This window comes from Triticum aestivum, chromosome 4A (assembly GCF_018294505.1).
Source record: "Triticum aestivum cultivar Chinese Spring chromosome 4A, IWGSC CS RefSeq v2.1, whole genome shotgun sequence".
Lineage (NCBI taxonomy): Eukaryota > Viridiplantae > Streptophyta > Magnoliopsida > Poales > Poaceae > Triticum > Triticum aestivum.
The window spans coordinates 693,600,854-693,626,222 of record NC_057803.1 but is presented as its reverse complement, the minus strand read 5'-3'; the positions used below and the strand labels follow the sequence as shown (position 1 = coordinate 693,626,222).

The following is a 25,369-nucleotide window of genomic DNA, read 5'->3' as shown; positions in this document are numbered from 1 at the left end:
GTGGTGCCTCGAAACGCCCGTAAATTTCCGGCCAAGCGGTCCGAGCACTTTTCGTTCTCCCACGGGTTACCTCAAACATCTGCTGACCAATCTGCTTTCCCGAATTTCACTAAACCGGAAGAAAACTTGGGAGAGCTTTGCGGGAATCCAGACACCATGCGAGGCTCCACTTCGCTCATTGTCAGTTGGATCATGTGTCCTCACAACCCATGCATTTTTTCCTCTTGGTCCGTCGAGCACATCCCTATTGTCCAAATTTGATGCATTTGATAGTATGACCAGCTCCCGTATCTATGTCACTAGTAGAAAAACACCTAATAGTCCCGGTTCGTGAGGACCTTTAGTCCCGGTTCATAAACCGGGACTAATGGGCCGTTACTAATACCTCCACCCATTAGTCCCGGTTCAAACTAGAACCGGGACTAATGTGCCTCCACGTGGCTTTGTGCGCCGAGCCCAGTCAGGGGTCCTTTGGTCCCGGTTGGTGGCACCAACCGGGACCAAAAGTCCATGTTTTTTTTGGAAATTGGCTGCTTTAGGGGTTTTGGGGGTTATTTTTAGGTTGTTATATTAGCTAACTAATAGAGAGAAGTGTCCTCTCTTATATCTTCGCCCTTGATTTACCAACGCTGCTGCTATATATGTTCATTTTATCCGCTGATATAATAACTCATGCATGCTCGCATACATCAGCATATATAATAACAAGTACTCGTCCTACTAATCATGCATCATCATACAACTTCTACTCGTTATTAATAAAAAGTCATACGATCATCATCCTCATAGTCATCGGACCCAACCCTACATAATTGTTCTTAACACATGATCATCAGTATCAGGTAGGACCTAAACACCCTTAAGGTAAAATAGCATAAAACAATATAGACCCTGGCTCTCCATTATGAAGAATGGCGATCATCCTGTCTCCAATTTTTGCCCTTCGCTGAATGTTGCTTCCAAGAAGCTCCTTACGACTGTCCATACATTTTTTCCATTCTTTCATTCTCATGTCTCCACTTATTTTAGAAACCCGGTATGGACAGTTGAGATTCGTAGGACGACCTGGTTGTATGTTCAAAATATGAAGGCTACCGTGTGTATACATCAGATGAGGCACACAATCATTCGGGATTATCTGTTGAAAAATATAGTAATAACTTCGTAGTTAGCAATGATATGATGTACTAGTTTTAGAAGTGTGCAAAAAGATGCACGGATGTTGTAATAGTACAAAAATCTTACCAGGGTATCTCCATGGTAGTTACCGTAGTTCAACACGTGCACTAGTGGCACGTATTGACCATAATGTTGAGGAGTTCGATTGTAGACATTGTAATTCTCAAGATCGGTACAAAATGCGACCAGATGATTTTCTCCTGATAAGTTAGTTCGGAGCCTTCGGTGTAGTAGGTTCTGTCTACCATCTTCCGCACATTCTTTGAAGAATGAAAATAAGCTGTCAATGGAGAATAAGTTGTCAACTATTTTGAAATAAACAATATAAATTACTTAATAACTATGCTAAGCTCACATGCACTACTAGGGAAAAGGCTAGCAGCAGCGCGGGTTTTAGATGTGTCAGTAGCGCGGGTACCCGCGCTACTAATAAGGCGCTACAGCTAACTCATAGCAGTAGCGCGTGCGCACCCGCGCTACTGCTACACAAGTGTAGCAGCAGCGCGGTTAGGTGAAGCTCGCTACTGCTAGTAGAGCTAGCGCTCTTTGGCTGGACGCGCTACTGCTACTGTGGCGCTGCTGCTAACTTTTATACACTTGCTACTACTAATTGAAGTAGTTTTTTTTGGCATATTTGTTTTGTATTTGAACAGGCTTTGTAGAAGAATCTTTAGCACATAGAAATGTCATCATGATACACATACAAATGCCTGCGAGGCCACAAATGTAATCATAGCATGTACATACAAATAGTCTCATCATAATCATTATCCAACACAAAGTGATATCTTGTCATCATCTCGAAAATAGCGATACATGCAAGTCTCGAATACTTGCAACTACAACAATGTCATCCATCTAAACAAAGGTATACGCAAGAAGTGCTATCACTATGAGTGAGAGCGGAACTATGCAGTACATGAGGTGGCGGTTACGAGTCCTCTCTCGCGCTAGCGTGAACCTCAAGTAACTAGCTTCTCCTTCTTGTCTGCTTTTGAAGCCTTTATGGCTGGCGCCCGTGAACCCATTCACTTGCGCCTGACACTCATGTCACTCGTTGTACACCCCCGGAACCTTCCCTTTGTACACGACATAGCATTTCCATCCCGCCATCAAGAAACTAGGTACCGGTTAGAGATGCATGTTCATGAAGAGGATGTACAATCATATATATGCAACAAAATATACTAGAGCAACACCGAAAAAGAAAGGGTTAGCAACTAGATGCAACATATACAGTACGCAAATTAATTAACTAGAGGTACGCAGGTCATCGTACGCAAACTAACAAAGTAGCGTTACGCAAGTTCGGCAGGGACCATGGACGATCACAAAGTTTCATCGCTACAAAAAGTATACAAGTTCAACCGACACATATTATCATCATCGGCATCATAAATCACTAGAAGTTCCATCCTTCCATATCATCGAGGACGAACCCTAGCTTCTTGAACGGCGTGAGGTCTAGACATTGCATGCCTATGCGAGTTCGGACGTCAGCTCGCGATATAGGGCCGTGGTGGAACATCCCCTTCTCATCGGCGACTTCTTTCATGATGATCGTCGCAATGTCGCTTTGGATGCGAAAGAAGTCATCTCTAAGTTTATAATTCGCTTCTCCATGAGATTCTAGCCACTTGTGGATACGATCATCATTTCTGCTGTTAATGCGAAGCTTTTGGTGATCCGTGTTGAACTGAATCATGAGATGGACGATGTAGAATCCCTCCTTCTTGCTTGGTTTTGGGACATGGATGCAGGAGAAGACAAAGACGAAGGCCCACCTAGCGTGCCTGAGACTGAGGATGGGCTGCTATGAGCGGGAGCGGCTGCGAGAGGAGGCCCGGTTGCTTAAGCAAGTGATGGTGCGATGGTGTTGTTGTTCATGGAGTTGCTCGCGACGAAACTGGGCATCGGGAAATCATGTACCGTCTTGTCTGGATTTTCCTTCGCCCAGTTGATGATAACTGGAACCAAGTTAGTAGCGAAATCATTTCTGCAGGCAGTTACAACTGCATTGACTGCCTGTTGTAGCAACTCATATTTGTCCTCGGCTGCTTTTTTTGCGTCCTTAGCTACTTTTTTCTCGACCGCAAGCTTCACCTTTGCGTCGATGTCCGCCTGACTAAACTTCTTTTTCTGCTTCTTGGCCTCCGGGCCGTCGTTGTAAAACACCTTCCACGTGGCGCCGTCTCCAGCGCCGTGCACACGACCATATTGCGGCCGCTGGTCCAACGGGGGTCCCTTAAGTTCATTCAAGGCCCGGTTGAGAGGGGTGTCCCACTTAGGCCTCATCGGAGAAGTAGGGCTTTCGGCTGCAAGCCGGTGTTGCTTCTCCAGTAGTCTAATCAATTTCCTCGTGATCTTGTCCGTGTAAAAAATCTTTTTCTCCTTGTCCCACTTGTAGCGGGCCCTGATGAAGTCATGCTCCAAGGGATTGGTGAACTTCGCGAAGGGGTCTGGGAGACCCGCGGCTTCACGTTCCGCGTCCTCCTTATCCCATATGGGCCTTTTACCGAGGTAGCCACGGCTTCCGAGGCGATGCTTCCCCGTGTTCCTTTGCTGAAGGCTTTTGAATTTCGCAGCCTCAGCCTTGGCTGCCTCGGTAGCGCAAGTGTCCTTGAACTTTTCGAACTCCTCTTCCGTAAGTGTCGGATTTTCCTCCAGAATCTTGGACAGGGGTTCATCAGCCTCAATAGCTCGTTTCACCCTCCCTTTCCAGGAGGCCAAATCATTGCTGAACATGCCCATGGTGTGATTGTTAATATTTCTCATCTTCGGATCATCCCACGGTTGTTCTATGTTATCATCCCGGTCGGGGAACTTGAATCTCTTGTGCAACTTCGTTAGGAGCAACTGCGTCAAATGTTCTTTACTCCTTAAGTCATCGTCGTTGATGCTCGTGCATTCCCGTAGGATGCATCCTACTTGGTTCCCATAGCACTTGCGAGGTTCTTCCGGCTCTAACGGCTCAAACTTGCCAGGTGCCATCTTTGTGATCACAAGTCGTCCAATCCCTAGTTTGTTAGGTTTTCGTATCCTCTTCTTCTTATGCTTCCTATTTTCGGTAGCGGCATCGGGGCCAGTACCTTCCCCGCCGGTACCTTCCCCGCCGGTACCTTCCCCACCGGTCTCGGTGCCGCCATCGGTGCCGGCGCCGTCGGTGTCGATGTCGGCGTCAGTACCATCATCGAGGCCGACCTGCAAACCTTGCTTAGCAGTCAAATAGTCGAGGTACTCTTGTTCACCCTCATAATCCATCTCGTCTGCATCTTGGTCAGAAGGCCCAGTTTCTTCGTTGTTCGACATGTTTCCTATGATTAAGTGGCCTCATTTATTTCTAAAAGTATGAATAAATGAGAAATGACATAAAAAGAAATCTATGTGCCAGCACTCGATATGCCAACTATGTAGCACAAATCATGCCTTTATTCACGGGAAATTTCGGCATGACCTTTGCAAAAAAATGGACATATCGAGCGCCTGAAATTCACCGGAACGGAAATGAATCAACATTCCGACGTAACATAGGCCACTCGGATCATTTTCCAAACATGACATGTCCAAAACATGACATATGCACATATCACATGTCCAGTTCAAATTTGCATATAAATTCAGCTAATTTTGAAACCTAGCTAAATTCATAACTAAATAGATAACCTAATTAATTAACATAACCGAAGAACCCTAGCAGAGAGGGGGGGTTTACAGAGAGTGCAGGGGCGAGGAGGCAGGCCCGATGACGGCCGGCAGGGGAGAGGAGGGAGGCGAGGGCCGACGGGTCGGGGGCGAGCACGCCGGGGTCGAGGGCGAGCGACGGCGCCGGAGTCGGGGGCGAGGGCCGGCCGGGTCGTGGGCGAGCGGCGAGGTCGGGGTCGAGGGTCGGGGGCTAGCGCCGGCGCCGGGGTCAGGGTCGAGGGCCGGGACGGGGGCGAGCGCCGGGGTCGGGGGCTAGCGCCGGCGTCGGCGGAGTCGGGGGCGAGCGCCGGGGCCGGGTCGGGCGCGGCGGTGCGACGGGGGAGAGAGAGTGGGGATTTGGGGGGAAATGGCGGGATGAAGCAGGGCGAGTGAGAATTTTGGGTTAAGTGGACGTAGAAGTAGCGCGTTACGTCAAAACGCGCTGCTACTAACATCAGTAGCTGCAGCGGTTTAGGTAAAATGCGCTACTACTAAACTCAGTAGCTGCAGCGGTTTATGCAAAATGCGCTGCTACTACTGTCGCTACTGCCAGTTTTCCTTTTTCTTTTCCTTTATTTTATCCCACTTTTATTTCCCGAGGGCAGTGAACGAAGGGAGGGCGATATATATTGCATCATTTGACGGTTAAATATGTATGCAAAATAGGAACATATATATTACACATCATTGGACCCATGCATAATAATGGCTAAGTGTGTATACAAAATAGGAACATATATATATATATATATATTACACATCATTGGACCCATAACATACATTTTCTCAGTGCTGACGTTTTCGTTTTTGAGTCAGCTTCTTTCCCTTCTTGTTCGTCGAAGAATAATTGAGCCCCTCATTGTGACTTTGCCTTTTCCATGGAGTATGATTTTTCTTAGGTAATGTAGTATTGATTCTTCTTTTGACGTATACTTCATCATCATCGTCATCTTCCCTCATTGGGTTGTCGTACTGATCATGGTCTTCCTCGTTGGCGACTCCATCCATTCCAATGATGTTCCTTTTGCCTCTCCTCATGACAACACGGCTGGGATTGCGCGGGTCAGTTATGAAGAAGCATTGTGTCACGTGCTTAGCGTGTACCCATGGCTCGTTTTTTGCGATAGCATTCACGGTAGCGCTCTTGGCGTCGGGTATAGTCATGATAGTGAACATCTGGCTTTCTCTTTCGACATTCTTAGCCCATCTGACACGGAACATCGTCATGTTGTGCAGTCCAGAGTAGTCAAGCTCCCAGATCTCCTCGACCCTTCCATAAAATCATTCAGTTGTGCAGTTGTCGCTGCCATCGTCACCCCTGAGTTCTGATCATCACTGTCCATATCTTTTGCCTCCGTGTAGAACGTGTATCCGTTGATATCATATGCCTGATAGGTTACGAGGTTGGGCGAGGGGCCATGTGCTAAGGCGTATATGAGCAATCCGTCCTTAGAGCCCTCCTCCGGGGGATTAGCAATAATATGCTCTTTGAACCAATGCAGGAAAGTGGAGTTGTGCTCTCTAGTAACTTCGGCGTCCGTCCTGCATACCCCCCGGTCACGATACTTCTTTGCGATAATTTCTTTGTGCAGTGCCACGAAAGGATCTACCTCGTCTAGGTGTTGTAGCACTACCAAGTTTGCTCTGTCAAAGTCGCTGCGTCGATCTGAGTATGCCACGTGCAGTTCCCTGCGACCGTTGCAGTGACCATCTCCTTCGAGCCTCCCATCGTGCTTGTTAACGGGCAAACCAACACTAGCACCAGGCGGCTGGTCTGCGCCATATAGAAAATTCTCACAGAAAAAGATGCACTCTTGTGCCAAATAGCCCTGGACGATGCTTCCATCCGGACGGGACATGTTACGAACGAATCCTTTGATGATCCCATTCATCCTCTCAAACGGCATCATGTTGTGCAGGAATGACGGCCCCAGGTCTATTATGTCATCCACAATATGGACACACAGATGCATTATCACGTCGAAGAACGCGGGCGAGAAGTACATCTCAAGCTCATTCAGTATCACAACGATCTCTTCCTGTAGCCTTTGGAGCTGCTTCACACTGATCGACTTTCGAGAGATGACGTCGAAAAAGTTGCAGAGACCAATAAGCGTGTCACGGACGTGCTTGTCCATTATCCCTCTAAGGGCAACAGGTAGTATCTGCGTCATCATCACATGACAATCATGAGACTTCATCACGCTGAACCTTTTCTTGTACGTGTCTAGATATCTGCTTATCTTGCCATAGTAACCGGAACTAACTTTGACTCCGGTAAGGCACTTAAAGAATTGATTGATCTCAGCCTGACTTAAGGTGAAGCAAGTAGGGGGGCAATAATTCTCTTTCTTTATTTTCTTGACCTTCTTCTCCCGTGCCTCTGTCTCCGTCTCTGTCTCGTCTGACATTTTACGGGCCGGCATGTGCAGATCTTCCCTGATTTTCAAATCTTGCAAGTCTTTTCTTGCCTTCGGCCCATCCTTGGTCTTATCCGGCATGTTCATCAGTGTTGCGAGCAAGCTCTCAAGGACATTCTTACAGATATGCATTTGATCAAGGCAATGAGGTGTATCGAGTTTGTGCCAGTACTCCAAGTCCCAGAACACAGACCTCGTCTTCCATACCTTCAGCAGCGGCTCCGGCGCCTTTCTCATCGTCTTTCCCGGCGCGGCGCACTCCTTCCAGTTTTTCAACAGCTCATCGATTTCGGCACCGCTCCGCTTACGTGGAGGTCCTCGATGCTCAGCGTAACCATTGAATAGGTCTCCACGGTTTCTCCACGGGTCGTCCTGTTCAAGCCATCTTTGATGCCCCATGTACACGATTTTCCCAGACCCACCATCTTTCCTTGACATTAGCTGCTGAGACATCGTATCATCCATGCACCGCGTGCATCCGCAATATCCATGGCACACCTGGCCTGCCACATATCCGTAACCGAGATAGTCCTGCACTGTCGTGATTAGCGCGGCTCTCATGTTGAAATACTCACCTTTGCTGGCGTCCCATGTCTTGGCTGGTGTTTTCCATAACGTGTCTAACTCCTCTTGAAGTAGCCCCAGATACAAATTAATATTATTTCCTGGTTGTTTCGGCCCTTGAATAAGCATGGTCATGTGAATGTACTTCGATTTCATGCACAACCAGGGGAGGTTGTACATCCATACAAACACGGGCCATGTGCTATGGTTGGTGTTCTGGTTGCCAAGCGGATTCATGCCATCGGTACACGCGCCGAGCATGATGTTCCTTGCATCACATTCAAAATACCGATAGAAGCTGTTCAACGCTCTCCACTGGCTTCTATCCTTCACGTGTCTCAGCTTCGGATCATCTCCATCATCGGGCTTCTTCCTCTCCGCGTGCCAGTGCATTAGCTTTGCTTCCTTGGGATCTACAAAATACCTCTGGAGACGGGGAGTGATCGGTAAGTACCATACAACTTTCTGGGGACATTTCTTCCCGGCCTTCTTGTATCGAGAAGCATTGCACACCGGACAGCTTGTTTTTTTCCGCGTGCTCCTTTCGATAAATTATGCAATCGTTGATGCATGCATGGTATCTAATGTGTGGCAGATCAAGAGGGCACACGATCTTCTTGGCCTCATCAACACTAGTAGGACATAGATTACCCGCGGGAAGAACATCCTTTAGGTACTTGAGATGCTCATCGAGGCTAGTGTCGGTCCATTTGTTTTTAGCCTTCGTCTTCAGGAGTTGGAGCGTGAAACTCAAGCGGGTCACCTCAGGACTACAACCATCATACAATGGAGTGTTCGAGTCTACCACCAGTTGCTCCAGCTTAGCCTCCTCTCTAGAAGCAGCTCTCTCAGTACTCGTCTCCTTGCGAAGCAATGCTTGAACATGAGGGTCCCGCACAATTGAACTTAGTACCGACGAACTCTGCTGCGTGGAGTCCATGTCGTTCTCTCCGCCGCCATGCCCAGCCCCTTCTCCTCCGCCATGTCCGGCCCCTTCTCCGCCGCCATGTCCGGCCTCTTCGCCGCCGCCATTATCGATCATCTCTTCGTCTTGCCCCGTGTCATCATTGCCTGCCCCGTCGGCATCCTCAACATCGTCATCCTCATCTTCAGTTATCCACCGAGTATAGCCATCCATGAAACCAGTCATGAGCAGGTGCGCTTCGACACGACCATCGTCATGGGGGTCGAGCCAAACTATTCCTTTGCATTTTCGACACGGACATAAAACCTCTGTCCGGTTATTTTCTTTCATGTCCTGCACCGCCGACCGCAACCACCTGTCCACCATCGTTCCACTGACCATCGTCAACTCTGCACGGTAATAATAAACAAATTGATTATAAAAATGCATGCATGCATCAAAGTCATAAAAAAATTTGGCATGACCTTCCCTAAAAATAGGACATATATGGATCTAGAGTTTGCCCGGAATTCGCCGAAACGGAAATAAATCGACATTTCGGCAAAACATAGGCAACTCAAAAGCACAATTTGGCGGCGTCAACTCATGCCACACACACAATTTCCACAAACATATCACACACACATAAACATATTTTCATTTTACAAAAGCATGAAATTTTCATCACCTCTATCTCGATCGAGATCGAGCACACAGTGGAGATGATGTTGTAGGGAGATCAAAAGTGCACAAAGCTCTTCTTGACAAATATCACTAGTAGAAAAAGGGTCAAATGTGAAGTACAATAGTGCCGGTTGGAATTTCAGCCGGCACTAATGTGTACACTAGTGCCGGTTCGTGGCGGCGATCAATAGCACCGGTTCGTGGCGAACCTTTAGTACCGGTTCATGCCACGAACCGGTACTAAAGAGATTGTGTCAGCCTGCGGTCAGGCTATGGCCCCACCATCACCATTTAGTGCCGGTTCGTACCACGAACCGGTACTAATGAGGTTATGGCAAGCTGTTTTTTAGTCCCACCTCACGAAGTAAGAGGGACTAAGAGCGGTTTATAAGCCCTGAGTGCAGAGACGATGAAGAAGAGGCTCAATGCTCACGTTGCTTAGCTTCAAGCCTTCAGGAATACGGTAGACTGCATGGAGCTATGCGCAGTGCACTTTACACTATTCCGAAAGGCTTGAAGCAAATTAACGAGCATTGCACCTCTTTTTTATTTTTAATAACTTATTACAACTCCGGACTTCTTCTGTTATGGCAAAAACTAATTGCACGTCGACATTTCTTTTTTTTAAGTTATAACTCCAGACTTTGACCATCAAGTTTTGCAGAAAAGAAAAAATAGCAGAAAAGAAGAAAAACTATAGCTAAAAAGAAAAAAACAAAAGAAAAAAACTACTCAGAAATAAATAGAAGAAAATAAATATAGCAAAAAAGAAAAAACTACTCAGAAATAAATAGAAGAAAAAATAAAGCAGAAAAGAAAAAAATTATATTTGCTATTTTTCAATCATTTACAAAATGACCATGAAATTGAAAATCACTACAAAATGAACTCTGAAAATGTTGAATTTTGGCAAACTAGATGAAAAACTACTCACAAATAAATAGAAGAAAATAAATATAACAGAAAAGAAAAAACTATACAAAAAACTACGCAGAAATAAGAAGAAGAAGAAGAAGAAGAAGAAGAAGAATAAGAAGAGGAAGAAGGAGGAGGAAGAAGAAGAAGAGGAATAAGAAGAAGAAGAAGAAGAAGAGGAAGAAGAAGAAGAGGAAGAAGAAGGAGAAGAAGAGGAAGAAGAATGTTGGGGCGCTGCCCTGTGGGCCTGCCAGACCTTGGGTGTGCAAATACATGCCCAGTAGGGCCAGCAGGCTCACAGGGCAGCGCACCCTAATTAGGCCCAGAAGCCTGCTAAATAGAGGAGTTCGAAAGGGCAGCCGCGGCTGGGTTTATAAACCAGTGTGACGTTTCTTTTTTTTAAGTTATAACTCTAGACTTTGACCATCAAGTGTTGCAGAAAAGAAAAAATTGCAGAAAAGAAAAAATAGCAGAAAAGAAGAAAAACTATAGCTGAAAAGAAAAAATAGCAGAAAAGCGCACCGCCATTAGTACCGGTTGGTGGCTCCAACTGGTACTAATGGGTTGCCCTTTAGTACCGGTTGGAGCCACCAACCGGTACTAAAGGCCCAGTTTCCAGTCGCTTGGGCTGGACAAAATTGGTCTTTAGTACCGGTTGGTGGCTCCAACCGGTACTAAAGGCTCCCCCTATATATATGACACTTACGAAAAATCAGTTATCTCGTCGCCGCTTCGTTCCACTTCTCGCGCGAGAGAGTCTCGATCTCGACGCCGACGCCGACGCCGACGCGCCGCCGTGCCTTCGCCCTCGCCGCCCCCGCCGCCCGTCATCGTCGTCGCTGCGCGCCCCCGCCGCGCCCATCTCGTCGCCATCCCCGGCCGCCGCCGGCCCGTCTCGTCGCCGTCCCCGGCCGCCGCCGCCCGTCTCGTCGCCGTCCCCGGCCCCCGCCGCCCGTCGTCGCTGCCCCCGCCACCCGTACGCGCCCGGCCCACTCCATACACACACACGCATACACACACACACATACACACATACACACTACACACACACACACATACACACAGACACACACAAACACACACACACACACACACTACACGTACACTACACATGTATGTGTACACACACACGTACTACACACACACATTTTTACTTATTTTCTGTTTTCTATAATGTTTAGATGAATTAGAACTATCTAGTTTATTTTTAGAATGTTAGAAATGTTATCATCGATGAATTAGAAATATGTTAATGTTTAGTTGAACTAGTTGAATTAATATATAGAACGAACTAGTTTATTTTTAGTAAATGCTTAATTAGTTGAACTAATTGAATTAATATAACTAGTTTATTTTTAGTAAATGCTTAGTTGAACTAGTTGAATTAATATATATAACTAGTTTATTTTTAGTAAATGCTTAGTTGAACTAGTTAAATTAATATAATAACTAGTTTATTTTTAGTAAATATAATGCTTAGTTGAACTAGTTGAATTAATATATAGAACTAGCTAGTTCATTTTTAGTAAATGCTTAGTTGAACTAGTTGAATTAATATATAGAACTAGTTTATTTTTAGTAAATGCTTAGTTGAACTAGTTGAATTAATATAACTAGTATATTTTTAGTAAATGCTTAGTTGAACTAGTTGAATTAATATATAGAACTAGTTTATTTTTAGTAAATGCTTACTTTGAACTAGTTGAATTAATATAACTAGTTTATTTTTAGTGAATGTTTAGTTGAACTAGTTGAATTAATATATAGAACTAGTTTATTTTTAGTAAATGCTTAGTTGAACTAATTGAATTAATATAACTAGTTATTTTTAGTAAATGCTTAGTTGAATTAATAGAAGTAGTTGAATTAATTGAATTAGTAAGTGTTTAATGTTTCGCCTAATATGAACATAGGAAATGTCGTCTGACGATGGAAAAAATTTCATTATGTGCGAATACTGTGAAGACCAGCGCGGCCAATGCGACAGAAATTTCCTTGTTGATGGTAGGCGATTCAGCATCAAGATGGATGAGACTTTCGAATTCGATACAGTAAGTCACAACAACAAGTCTGTTTTCGTAATTAAGCATGACTTATATATGCTTCATTTGCCTGACTTATAATTTTTAATTTTCACTATTCTACTAGCGCATCCCCTGTTGGATAAGATCGGTTTCAAAGATATGGAAACTATGGAGGTAAAGAGAGCTTACCTGAAAACTGAGCATGATGGTTATACTTTCAACGTCAAAGTATACAATGCACACACGTACACCTATTTTGAATGCAAAACTTGGCAAGCACTATGCAAGGCTTATGCATTTGAGCCTGGTACGATTATCACCTTTGATATTCGTCCGAAAGATGATATTGAAGGTAATAGAGACATATGGGTCGATGTGCAGACACCTCCAGTTCTACCATTATGTGAGTTCTTCTCAACTATATTTTTGTCTTTGATATTGCTTATTCAAAAATAACTGACAACTAATTTCTATTGACAGCTTATCTCCATTCAACCAAACATGTCCGGCGCTTGGTAGACAGGACCTACTACTGTCCCGGCGCTGAACTAAACTGCGAGGAGATAAGTCATTATGTTTCATGGCTTGAGGATCTTCATACTGTGAAGACAAATTTTCTTTCTGCACTTAGAAATGTTAGTACTCAAAACGTGCAACCAATAGTGATGGTATTGAACTACGGTCACATCTATTTAGGAATGATGGTAAGATATTTACTATTTATCCTCAGTGCATATTTTGCATACATTTTTTTTTGCTAAACTTTTCATTGCTAAGTATATTAATTAAGTACTATACGATGTTCTTTAACAGGGACTCCCGATGACAGTTGTGCCTCAGGGGATCGAGACTAAAGGTCAGATGTCAATTGTTAGCTTACGGCCAAGATATCCTACATTGCATATGAATGCATTCAAGATTTCTAGAAGCGATGAATGCTTAATAGTGAAAGATTGGAGGAAAATTGTTAATGATCGCAGAGAAGTACTAGGTGGCAGCAATGAGAAGCGCAGCCCATGATTAGGAGACAGGTTCATCGGCATGCTCCAGTATGATCAATCAGGAGAGCTATACATGTTCTATGCTATTTTACCAGAGAGAGAGTAGCTAGCAGGAGTGATTTAGCTAGTTCTTCATGCTGTTCTTAATTAGTACTTGTCCTTTCATGTCCGTGTTCTTCGTTCTGAACTTAAGTGATTTGCTTTTGTGGTGTTATATATGAACGCTTATAATATCATGACAATCATGTTGAACTCGATGATTGGTTCTACTAGAAATTCTATTTATATATATATATATATATATATATATATATATATATATGCATAACGTGTACAATGTGTAGTATCTAAAATACCAGCAAACGAAAAAGAATTAAAATGGAAACACAAAATTAGATGAAAAAGAATTCGTAAAACTAAAAAAAAAACCAAACCTTATAGTACCGGTTGGTCTTACCAACCGGTACTAAAGGGCTCCAGGCCCCTGGAGCTGGCTCGTGCCACGTGGTTTCCCTTTAGCACCGGTTCGTGCTGAACCGGTCCTAAAGGGGGGGGGGGGCTTTAGTGCTCACACTTTAGTACCAGTTATGGAACCGGCACTAAAGGGCCTTACGAACCGGTGCTATTGCCCGGTTCTGCACTAGTGTATAGATCTAGTTAGGGGGCAAATAGGTCACTTAACTAAATCCTACATCTACCTAGCTACCTAATTTGGGAGGAGACAACTTCAACTAGTGGAGGGGGAAGGAAAAAGAGAAAGGAGATGCATTAATGGAGGTGGTGTAGTTATATAGGAGTAATGAAGAGAGAGAAAGGTGGATAGAAGAGAGAGAGTAATGGGGGAGAAGTATTGAGGAGAAGAAGAAGAGTGAGAGTGGGAGCATGTGGTGGAGGTAGGGGGAAGGGAAGAGAGGAGGGGAGGTAGGGGGAAGGGAAAAGAGGAGGGGAAGGGGAGGGACGGGTGGGGAAAGGTGTTGGGTTGGTGCGGGTTAGCAGTAGCGCGGGACATAAAACGCGCTGCTGATAAGGATTTAGCAGCAGCGCGCTTTGGGATACGGCGCTACTGCTAACTGGGACCAAAAAGTGTGGCAATTTGAAATTTACCAGCAGCGATCCCGGAAAAAGCGCGCTACTACTACATACTTAGCAGTAGCGTGGTTCTTGCGACCGCGCTACTGCTACTTAGAGTTAGGTGAACACCGCCGGTCGATATTTGTAGCAGCGCGTTTTAGGCCGAGCGCGCTACTGCTAAATCCTTATCAGCAGCGAGTTTACAGGACACGCGCTACTACTAGTTAGCAGCAGCGCTCCTTTTTGAACCGCGCTGCTGCTAAGATTCTGTGTATAGGCTTTTCCCTAGTAGTGATGGGGGAAGAATTGGAGGTGTATCCACAAGGACGAAAATCGTAGGTCTGTCTTGCTCGATTGTAGGATCATCAAGATCCATGGTAACAAGCATACCCTCATCAAAACCATACATCTTGCAAAGTGCTTCCCAATTTTTGCAACCAAAATGGGTTACACTCTGAGCATTGTACAGCTTTACTTGAAAATCCACACCATGATGGGTACTTAGGATAATTTTTTTGGTTTCGAAACTTTCATGGTCTTCAAAACCCATCCTCTCCAAGACATAGCGTCTTGCAAAGCATGGGGTAAGCTAGTCGAATTGGAAAAGATGAAAAATATTGTCATGATTAAAATAGTTGAAGTCATGAGTAATTACGAAAAAAACTATTATCGTCGGTTGCGTACCGTATGAACATCGAAGGTCTCCTCGAGCTTAATGCTGAAGCGACGATCTTCGTCCAGCACAATGAACCTGTCGCAGATACCTCGGTCGTCGTGGCACCAGTCGCACTCCCCCGGGCGGTTTTCGTCGTCCGATTAGTACGACATTTCCGGCCTACGTTCATAATTCAAATATTAAACTAGATCATTATTATTAATCACGGGTTGACTATCGATGATCGATGTACGTAGCTTCTCCTTTCATTCCGGAATGCATTATTATATCAAATTGTCTAGCACACGGGAATGAAGGAGAACTTATCCAATATGAGCATTCAATAAGCAAAACCAAATCATAAAATAAGCAAAACCAAATCATAAAATAAAGTATAGTATTCAAATTAGCATGCATTCAATAATTATAAGCAAAAGTACATCATCTCTTGGTGTCCGTACATCGTCGAATATTATCACTAATACAACTAGAACCGTAGCGCCCGACGGGTATAGACGCGGGCGGTGGACACCCAAAGATAAGGAACCATCACAGGATCATAGCTCCAGTGAGATCCCTGAAGAACCTGCCAGGTATTGTCGAATCTGCCCTCCAATGCAACCATGTAGCGACGGACGTGCTCGTCCTCCTCGCTGACACGGTGACGTACCACCTCCGCGGTGTCCGGATGCCTCACCACCATCACTGGCCCACGCGACCGCCACCAAACAAGGATCGGGTCAACAATGGGCTGCCTCCTCACCAACCTACGTCCCCCAGAAGGTAGCACCTCCCAATACAAGCCCGGCGGAGCCCAGTCCCGAACATGGCCCTGATCAAGCAGGCCTCCACCGCCGAGTCGACGACGACGAGGATGCGGGATAGGCATCGCCCACGTCGATGCGGCAACTACTTCTATATATAGTTAAATAAAAGTAGTTTTATTAATTAAATCAACTATCTAGTTCAACTACTAAGCACTTACTATAAATAAAACAAATTAGTTTATTAAATCAACTAGCTAGTTCAACTATATATAAATTACTTCTTATTTTTTTCCTTTTTCTAAATACTACACATCTAATCTAACAAAAAAAATCTAATCTAACAAAAAAATCTATGAACTACATATCAAAATTACTACACATCTAATCTAACAAAAAAATCTAATTAATCTAACAAAAAAATCTAATATAATATAAACAATTAATTACTACACATCTAATCTAACAAAAAAAATCTAATCTAACAAAAAAACTATGAACTACATATCTAAATTACTACACACATCTAATCTAACAAAAAAATCTAATTAATCTAACAAAAAAATCTAACATAATATAAACAAATTAATTACTACACATCTAATCTAACAAAAAAATCTAATCTAACAAAAAAATCTATGAACTACATATCTAAATTACTACACACATCTAATCTAACAAAAAAATCTAATTAATCTAACAAAAAAATCTAACATAATATAAACAAATTAATTACTACACATCTAATCTAACCAAAAAAAAATCTAATCTAACAACAAAATCTATGAACTACATATATCTAGATTACTACACATCTAACCTAACAAGGAGTGGAGCGGGGCGGCGACAGCGACGGCGAAGGCGACGGCAATGGCGAGGTGCGGAGCGGGGCGGCGACGGCGACGGTGAAGGCGACGGCGACGGCGAAGGCGACGGCGTCGAGGCGGCGCGACGTCGATCGAGGCGCGGCGCGGGCGGGCTGGGCGGGGCGCGCGGGCGGCGACGGCGCGGGGCGGGGCTGGGCGGGGCGCGCGGGCGGCGACGGCGCGGGGCGGGGCTGGGCGGGGCGGCGTGGCGGGGCGGGGCGGCGACGGCGAGGTGGCGGCAGGGAGACGCGCGGCGACGGGAGTGGAGCAGGAGAGATCGAAAACTGCTAAGTCCTGTATATATAGCAAGAGCATCGGTCCCGGTTGGTGGTTCCAACCGGGACTAATGCCCCCTTTCGTCCCGGTTGGTGCCACCAACCGGGACCAAAGGCCTCTTTTCAGCAGACCAAAGGGCGGGAAACGAAGACCTTTGGTCCCGGTTGGTGGCACGAACCGGGACTAAAAGAGGGGCATTGGTCCCGGTTGGTGGCACCAACCGGTACCAAAGAGTGGCATTGGTACCGGTTGGTGCCACCAACCGGTACCAATGGACCCGTCTAACTACTTTTTTATTTTCTGCAGCTGTTTTTTTGTTGATTCTTCCTGCAGCTGTTTTTTTAGTCCCACCTCGCCAAGCGAGAGGTACTCGCAGCTGTTTATAAGCCCTGAGTGCAGAGACGATGACGAAGAGGCCTAATGCTCCTGCACGTTGGTTAGCTTCAAGCCTTGAGGAATACGGTAGACTGCACAGAGCTATGTGCAGTGCAGTTGACACTATTCTGAAAGGCTTGAAGCAAATTAACAAGCATTGCGCCTCTTTTTATCTTTAATGACTTATTACAACTGAGAAATAAAAAGAAAAAAATAAATATAGCTGAAAAGAAAAACTATATAGAAAACTACTCAGAAATGAATTGAAGCAAAAAATAGTTGTGATTAACTGTACTAAAAAAGGAGCATAGATGTTTATTTTTAATGACTTATTACCACTCAGAAATAAAAAGAAAAAAATAAATATAGCAGAAAAGAAAAAAAACTATATAAAAAGATACTCAGAAATGAATTGAAGCAAAAAATAGTTGTGATTAACTGTACTAAAAAAGGAGCATAGATGCTTATTTTTAATGACTTATTACAACTCAGGAATAAAAAGAAAAGAAAATAGTTGTGATTAACTTACTAAAATATGAGCATAGATGCTTATTCTTAATGACTTATTACAATTAAAAATAAATAGAAGAAAAAATAGTTATGATTAACTTTACTAAAAATTGAGCATAGATGCTTATTTTTAATGACTTATTACAACTGAGAAATAAAAAGAAAACAAATAAATATAGCTGAAAAGAAAAGAAAAACTATATAGAAAACTACTCAGAAATGAATTGAAGCAAAAAATAGTTGTGATTAACTGTACTAAAAAAGGAGCATAAATGCTTATTTTTAATGACTTATTACAACTCAGAAATAAAAAGAAGAAAAAATAGTTGTGATTAATTTTACTAAAATATGAGCATAGATGCTTATTTTTAATGACTTATTACAATTCAAAAATAAATAAAAAAAAATAGTTATGATTAACTTTACTAAAAAATGAGCATAGATGCTTATTTTTAATGACTTATTACAACTCAGAAATAAAAAGAAAAAAATAAATATAGCAGAAAAGAAAAAATATATAAAAAAAGCTACTCAGAAATGAGCATAGATGCGCTTATAGAGGAAATTCAAATTAAATTCATAACAAATTTCAAGAGAAATTGGTATGAATTTAGCCTAAATTCCCTATATAAGGGCATCTATTTTCATTTTCAGAGGAGCTCAATAAGGCAGAGAGGGAGGGGCTTATAAACCGGTCTGATTTCCCTCCGGTTGGCGAGGTGGGACTAAACTTTGGCCGCAACGAGGACCAACCCTTTAGTCCCGGTTGGTGGACTGGACCGGGACTAATGGTCGTCCTTTGGTCCCGGTTCATGCCACCAACCGGGACCAATGATGGTGGGCCAGGAGCGAGGGCCATTGGTTCCGGTTCGTCCCACCAACCGGGACCAATAGGTCCAGACGAACTGGGACCAATGGCCCACGTGGCCCGGCCGGCCCCTGGGGCTCACGAACCGGGTCCAATGCCCCCATTGGTCCCGGTTCTGGATTGAACCGGGACTAATGGGCTGGTCCGGCCTGGACCATTGGCCCCTTTTCTACTAGTGTGTCCACGGACACGTCCGTATGCGTTCACGGACAGATAATGATTCGAATTTTAAGAGATGTTGGTTGGAGATGCCCAAACTCATGCATGGCAAAGCCACACGCACAAAAATAAACCGAGGCCAAGGATTCTCCACCTGGCATGCAGCAGCTTTGCTGTGTGATCTCCTCCAAGAGGGCGGCTCCCTAATCATCACGTTGGCCAGCACCGGGCGACTGTCCACGTAACTGCTCCCGCATGCACCGTCGGCCGCAACTACGTTGCCGTCGGGGATCGGGCGTCTAAATGATTTGCATTAGCAGCACCTAACACCCCACCACGCTCGTATAAGGACAGAAGAATAGTACTAGGAATCCTAGGTAGCAGCAGCTAGTGGGTGAATGATTGAGCTATGCTTGGGTTGGGTAGATAATCAGATCCTTCTTCAGCACTGGCACAGACCAAATCTGCACTGTTTTTATTTCTTTGATAGAACCTGCACAATTGAAGGACAAATTGTAAGAAAAAGTTCAGGTTTTTTAATGCTTTGCTTGTGTGTATACTACTATTACATGTGTTGCACAGGCCAACGGGTTACCAGCACGATACTCTACATGATTTGGTAGGCTGCGTTGATGCCTTGTCCTGAACAGAGGAAGCAATTCCGGCAAAAAAAATAAAAAGAATATCCGAAAAGAAATGCAAAGAAACACTGGTTGAACCATTCTACCATTCTGAACTCACCCGCACCAAACGACATGTAGGTACCACCGTACCAAATCAGAGCAACGACCCGTCGAAAACAAAATGTATGAGCATGAAGATTGCGAGCCATATGCCGGCGGTCTCCATCTGATGCATAGAGGACATATAGGTGGTCGCCCCCGATCTAGGAAACATTCTTCCTAGCCTGGAGGAGGCTTCAGCTCCAGAGTTGTCCTCTGCTGGGTGTAGGTCAGGTGTAGCATCAGTTCAATTGTAGTATGGTAATCCAGAATGGCCTGAAGCTTTTGGCGTGCAGGCAACCAGACAAGAGACTAGTGCATTTGACAAAGGAAAGCTAACTAACTATTGGAAAATATATTTATCTATGTTTAATGATGTGCTACCTCATGTGATGTGTAGAAAACCTCTCCGCAATTACAACCTGGCTTCAGAAACAAGCGAAGATAGAGCTCATGAGTAAGATTATTGGAATTTAATATCAACGGAACTCGCGTCGCACCGAGAAGACAGAACTCTCCGGCATTCTGACCGGCAAATTAACACAACATCAAAAAGCATATAAGATGAGTGTGCAATCCACTCGGCGATGAGTAACTTCACCTCGGCAAAAGCTCCGCCGAGCGTCTATGCGCACTCCGCGTATACCACGGTATTACAGTTGCGTATTGCTTAAATTGCATTTTTTTATGTTTGACCTTGATCATACATGTCAGCATATAAACATTCCATCTTTATATCCGTAGACTGTTATTCAACTGCATCTATCACTAATTGTGCACTTCAAGAACAAAATTCATCATACATCTCAAAGTATTAAGTAATAAAACAGAGCCCTGCATCAAGCAAGGTGACATAGTGTTGATAGTACATTCTCTTTACCTTCGGTCCATCAACTAGACAACTAGGCTACTATCTTGTTTATCTTTAGTGACAATAACACACTACAAGCCTTTTTGGTCTTTCTGCCACTCAGCTAGATTACTTGGAAGATTAAACCCAACCAACATCCAAAACTCTATCTTAGAGATCAATAATGCAAACGTGGCTAGTGCAAGACTAATAGATTAGAGAACATGTACATATACATATCATGCAACAAAGAACCAAAACAAACTAACAAATAATCTATATACATATTCTGGTTTTAAAGTGATAATTCATTACACCAAAAATTACATCTGATTGATCACACAATCATGTTAGATAGCTCATGAGATATTTGTATCGAAGAACTGGGGAGAGATGCCAATAAGCTATTGCTTTGGACCCATAGTCCAAGGCGCGCTACCTGCACATTGTCATCGGTGCGACAAAGTTGATGAGACAGCGGTGCGAAAGTTCCCACATATTCATGGTTGGGTTGGGGAAGGGGGTATATAAAGGAGTCAGGACGAAGAGGCACTAGGGGGAGGTGTTCTCCAATCATGGATGTTTGTGTAGTCTTTGGATATATAGGGCCTCCATCATCTTACGTTATTTATCTACTTCTACTTTTTTGTATGACCTCCTCTATCTTAGGTTATTTATAGGTAAATTGCAAAAAACCACCACAATTTTAGGCTAGGACAGTGTCAGCATCCGATGGCCTTAAACCAGGCCATCGTCAATTCTACGTGTAGCGATGACACCGGCCGCGCCAGGCTCCACAAGTCGCCGTCGTCGGACCCGGTGACAGAGGGAATGTGTAGCGTGCCATCGCGGGAGTAGGAGGTGGCACCACCGAGCTCGTCGGCGATGTAGGACATGTCGTTGGTCGTCTCGTCCAGTGTGGGGTTAGAGAGGCCGTTGAGCTCGTAGGCGGCGAGACGCTCGAGAGCTTCCCAGTCGCTGCTGTACTCGGACGGCCGGGGCAGGAGCCCGCCGGGGATGACATGCTCGAGCGGTGGGAGCTTCATGAACTTGTCGTACAGGGTGCTGGTGCCGTTGTGGCACACGTTGTTGATCAAGTGGTCCAGCGCTGACGATGACGGGTTGGCGGGCTTGGTCTCCTGCTTGCACGATGCTATGGATGAGCGGCCCATGTAGCTGAGGATGTGGTCGAGCGCGTCGTCGCTGTGCGGCAGGTGCTGCTGCTGGTGCATCTGCTCCTTGGCCTTCTCGCTGGCCGCGGTCACCGTCGACGAGCAGTTGCTCTGGCTATGCTCCATGGCACCGGCGCCGACCAGCTTGTTGGACGCTACGCCACCGCCGCGGTTCTGACCAGCTTGGTGCTGCACGACGATGTTCTTCTTCTTGAACACCCGACAGATGACCCACCCGTCCTCCTGTGCCGACGACGACTGGTCCCTGGCCACGCCGTGAACCTGCGCATATCATATGGATAACACCGTCAATTAATTTACAATCAGATCGATCGGTCGAGAAAATGGATTATTTGCCCAACTTTACTTTTAACTTTGATCATTCCCCTCGGCCGGTCGCTACAAGAAGTGACATGCTTAATTACATGCGGTTATTTTTTATAATTTTGTGAAGTCTGGTTATGTCTCGGTCGGTGCTATATTCGTTTGATCTTACGTGAAGATCCGTGCAATTTTTTTTTAGCTTTTTCTTTTTTCTTTTCATATACTATGTCATTTGACTAAGACTTAGTTAAATCTTAGTCGACTGCGACCCAGCCACACATTATTTTTATTGTAATTAGAGTAGCTAAGCTAATTATGCATGGTGTTGAATTTGCGATGGAAGGTACTCCTACTACCGAAGCCAGCTCAAAAGGCTCAAAGGGTCTTTGTCGATGGATCTCAAATATATCCATGCATGCATGTAGGCCCTTTATCGAGAAAAAAAATGCATGCATGCACATAGGGTTTTACCATAGAAAAGGCTCGCTCGGCAATGGAGGTCGGAAAATAATTCTATGAGACCAGGTCTCATATAATTCAGGTGAGACCCACCCTGACGGATGACACGTGGCATTCACAAATCACAAAGCATCTCCCTCATCCCCCATCTGAAATCAGGGGGGAGGGATTAGATGCTTTTTGGTTTATGAATGACACGTGTCATCCATTAGGGTGGGTCTCACCCGAATTATATGAGACCTGGTCTCATATAATTTCAGGGTGGGTCTCATCAGGTTTGTTGGCAGTTTGTCACATGCCAGTGTCTCCGCATGCAAATGTCCATTATTCGACCAGTAGCAGACATATATGATCGTAGCCAATTGTGCTCTTATTTTTTAAAATAATGGTTTAAAAGGAACACTAAATCGGATTTATAGCTTTATAATTTTTCATAACTTCTAGTCGAGCTGCCACCGCTATTTAAATTTTAATTTAACAAATATCGATTATGTCTGCTCGCAAGTACTGAACCTACTACCCAGTACCCACCCTTTCCGTGACGCCGACCCATCGAAAGGAAATCACAGCTCCCACTCTTGCAAATTAACCCATTGCATCATGTCATGTGTGTTCCCATTCCCAACCACCATCCGGACATAATCTTCACTACTGTCGCATATGTGCCGCGTGTACATACATAGAAAGTATGTGCGTACAGTACGTACATTGACCGCACACATGCACCACTCGCGAGCTATTTCGATCCCTGTCGGCCACCGTGCATGCAGTCGCAACATACTACTCCCTCCGTTCCAAAATGTAAATCTTTGGAAAGAATTCATTATGGACCATATACGAAACAAAATGAATGAATCTACATTCTAAAATGCATTTATATATATTCGTACGTGGTCTATTGTGAAATCTCTACAAAGACTTATATTTAAAAACGGAGGGAGTACAGTAGAATAGTGTGAACTGGAAGTAGGTGGTACAGTAGACGTACCGGGGATGAGATGCCGGAGTAGTAGGAACTTGCGTCGCCGGCAGCAAAGACGGGGTTGGTCACAGGGGCGACGGCGTCGTCAAGGCGGTACTCATGCATGATCCAGTCAGACTTGTGGCCATGTGGGGCACGGCCCTTGTAGAAGACGAGCGTCTTGCGCATGCCGATGCGGCCGGAGCCGGCGGCAGAGTAGATGGCCTTGTCCCGGCCGGTGGCCTTCCAGAACCCGGCGGCGGTGGCGCGGTTGGTGCGCGTCCCCGTCGAGTATTTCTTGTCCTTGTGGCTGAACAGGTACCAGTCGTTCTGCGGGCCTGTGCCGATCCGGCAGCGCTCTGCATGCACGCGTTTTTCCATGGCCAGTTAGTTGGTTCACCATGGGCACGCACATGCGAACTAGCATTGGCGAGGAACTCATGCATGAACTCACCTTGGATGTCCCATGGCTCGAGCTTGTTGAGGTCGACGTCGGGGATGACGTCGAGGTCGATGGGCTGGGACGCCACCTTCTTGGCGAGGTAGTAGGTGAGCAGCTCCTCCTCCGTGGGGTGGAACCGGAACCCCGGCGGCACCACCGAATGCCCGTTCACGGAGATGCTCATGGTCGATGGTGGATGGGTGAATCTCACACACACAGCGATCACTAGAGGATAGATAAAGAAGACAGTGCTGTAGCTGGAGTGAAATGGTCCACCTAGCTATAGCCTACAACTAGCAACAATTGATGAAACAATCTAGGGGAGGGAGACGATGGTGTCGAGTCGAGGGGAATGAAGTTGTTGCCGGTGATGGGGTGCAAGGAAACAATGGCAACGGGTTATATATAGCTGCTGCCAAGCTAGCTAGCCTTGTAATGGGATTAGTTACGTTCGTTCTCGAGAGGGAAACGCCGAGGCCATGGTGGTCCCCACCGGCAAGGGGGGGGGGGGGGGGGGGGGGGGAGGAGCTCCGAGAAAGGACACGTGACCTTAAAAATCTCAACGAAAACTATGGCCCAAACCGACAGCAACAGGAACGGTCGATCAATGTGTCTGTGCCAGCCGATTATCTCTTTTCGTTCATGTTCATGCTTGACGTTATCATAAATTAAGAGGAAATTAAGCAGCAGAAAGTAAAAGATGTGTGCGTGCCAGCCGTTTCTCTCTTTTATTTCATGTTCATGCGTGACGTTGTCATAAATTATAGGTGGAAATCAAGTTCCACAAGGTAGTAAAAGTTGCATTGCTCAGTTTTCGTTGGAGCAGTACTAGATTGCGAACTTTGCCAGCCGAAGATCCATCGAGGTTAGCTATTGGAGGCAAGAAAGCCCGGAGCAATTAAAGGAATAGCTTTCTTGACTTCTCTGGTAAAGAAATGTGTGCATGCGGGATGATTCTGCAGCTCGGCCCGGGCCCTGCTCTGCATATCTGTCTCCTGCTTTTCCCCCTACAGGAGCCAAAAGCCAGGATGGAGACTAGAAATTGATAGAAATAATTGCCTTTGAAAATTATGGATAGCATAAGTCGACACAGGAGAACAACGGCTGTTGGCTTTGATATTTCAAGCTATACTATAGCTCTGCTAGCGGTACCTAATTAATTGACCAAAGTTGCAGATGGAATTGTAGTTTATTTACTGTTAATTTGAAAATATGCATGCTCTCATGTGCTTTTTTTGTTAGCTATTTCCTTTTTTCGTGAATATGCAAAGCTTGTGTATCATTTCATTGATAGAAGGCGTTAAGAGTGAATACAAGTGGTGATATAACACACGACACGAACGCAGTAGGCGTGAACATGATGTCCAGAGCAGAGACGTCTGATGCTCGGCCTAGAAAGAGAAAACAACACAGTGAAAACTCGCCGTCTTGTGAAGCAAGCCAAACCAAACTAACATGACGACAAATCTCCAAAACCACTACCGAGGACACCGCGAGCAAACAAGACAACGCCTTCGCGAAGG

The 25,369-nt window shown here is 45.0% G+C and overlaps 1 protein-coding gene across 1 annotated transcript; it reads right to left on the bottom strand.

Moving 5' to 3' along the window:
- Nucleotides 1-21,089: 21,089 nt before the first annotated feature.
- On the bottom strand, nt 21,090-24,252 carry LOC123083182 (NAC domain-containing protein 66). Its single transcript, XM_044505292.1, has 3 exons — nt 23,859-24,252; nt 23,432-23,763; nt 21,090-21,942 (listed from the first exon to the last, which is right to left on the bottom strand). The coding sequence occupies exons 1-3, from the start codon at nt 24,028-24,030 to the stop codon at nt 21,211-21,213; spliced, it is 1,236 nt and encodes a 411-aa protein (XP_044361227.1). The 5' UTR covers nt 24,031-24,252; the 3' UTR covers nt 21,090-21,210.
- Between the last annotated feature and the right edge of the window lie 1,117 nt (nt 24,253-25,369).

What these genes read in the sequence shown, in the direction of transcription:
- LOC123083182 (XM_044505292.1), bottom strand. Translation starts at nt 24,030, where the DNA reads ATGAGCATCTCCGTGAACGGGCATTCGGTGGTGCCGCCGGGGTTCCGG. An exon ending in CGAGCCATGGGACATCCAAG is followed by an intron (nt 23,764 to 23,858) that starts GTGAGTTCATGC and finishes GCGTGCATGCAG; the next exon opens with AGCGCTGCCGGATCGGCACA. An exon ending in ACTCCGGCATCTCATCCCCG is followed by an intron (nt 21,943 to 23,431) that starts GTACGTCTACTG and finishes TGATATGCGCAG; the next exon opens with GTTCACGGCGTGGCCAGGGA.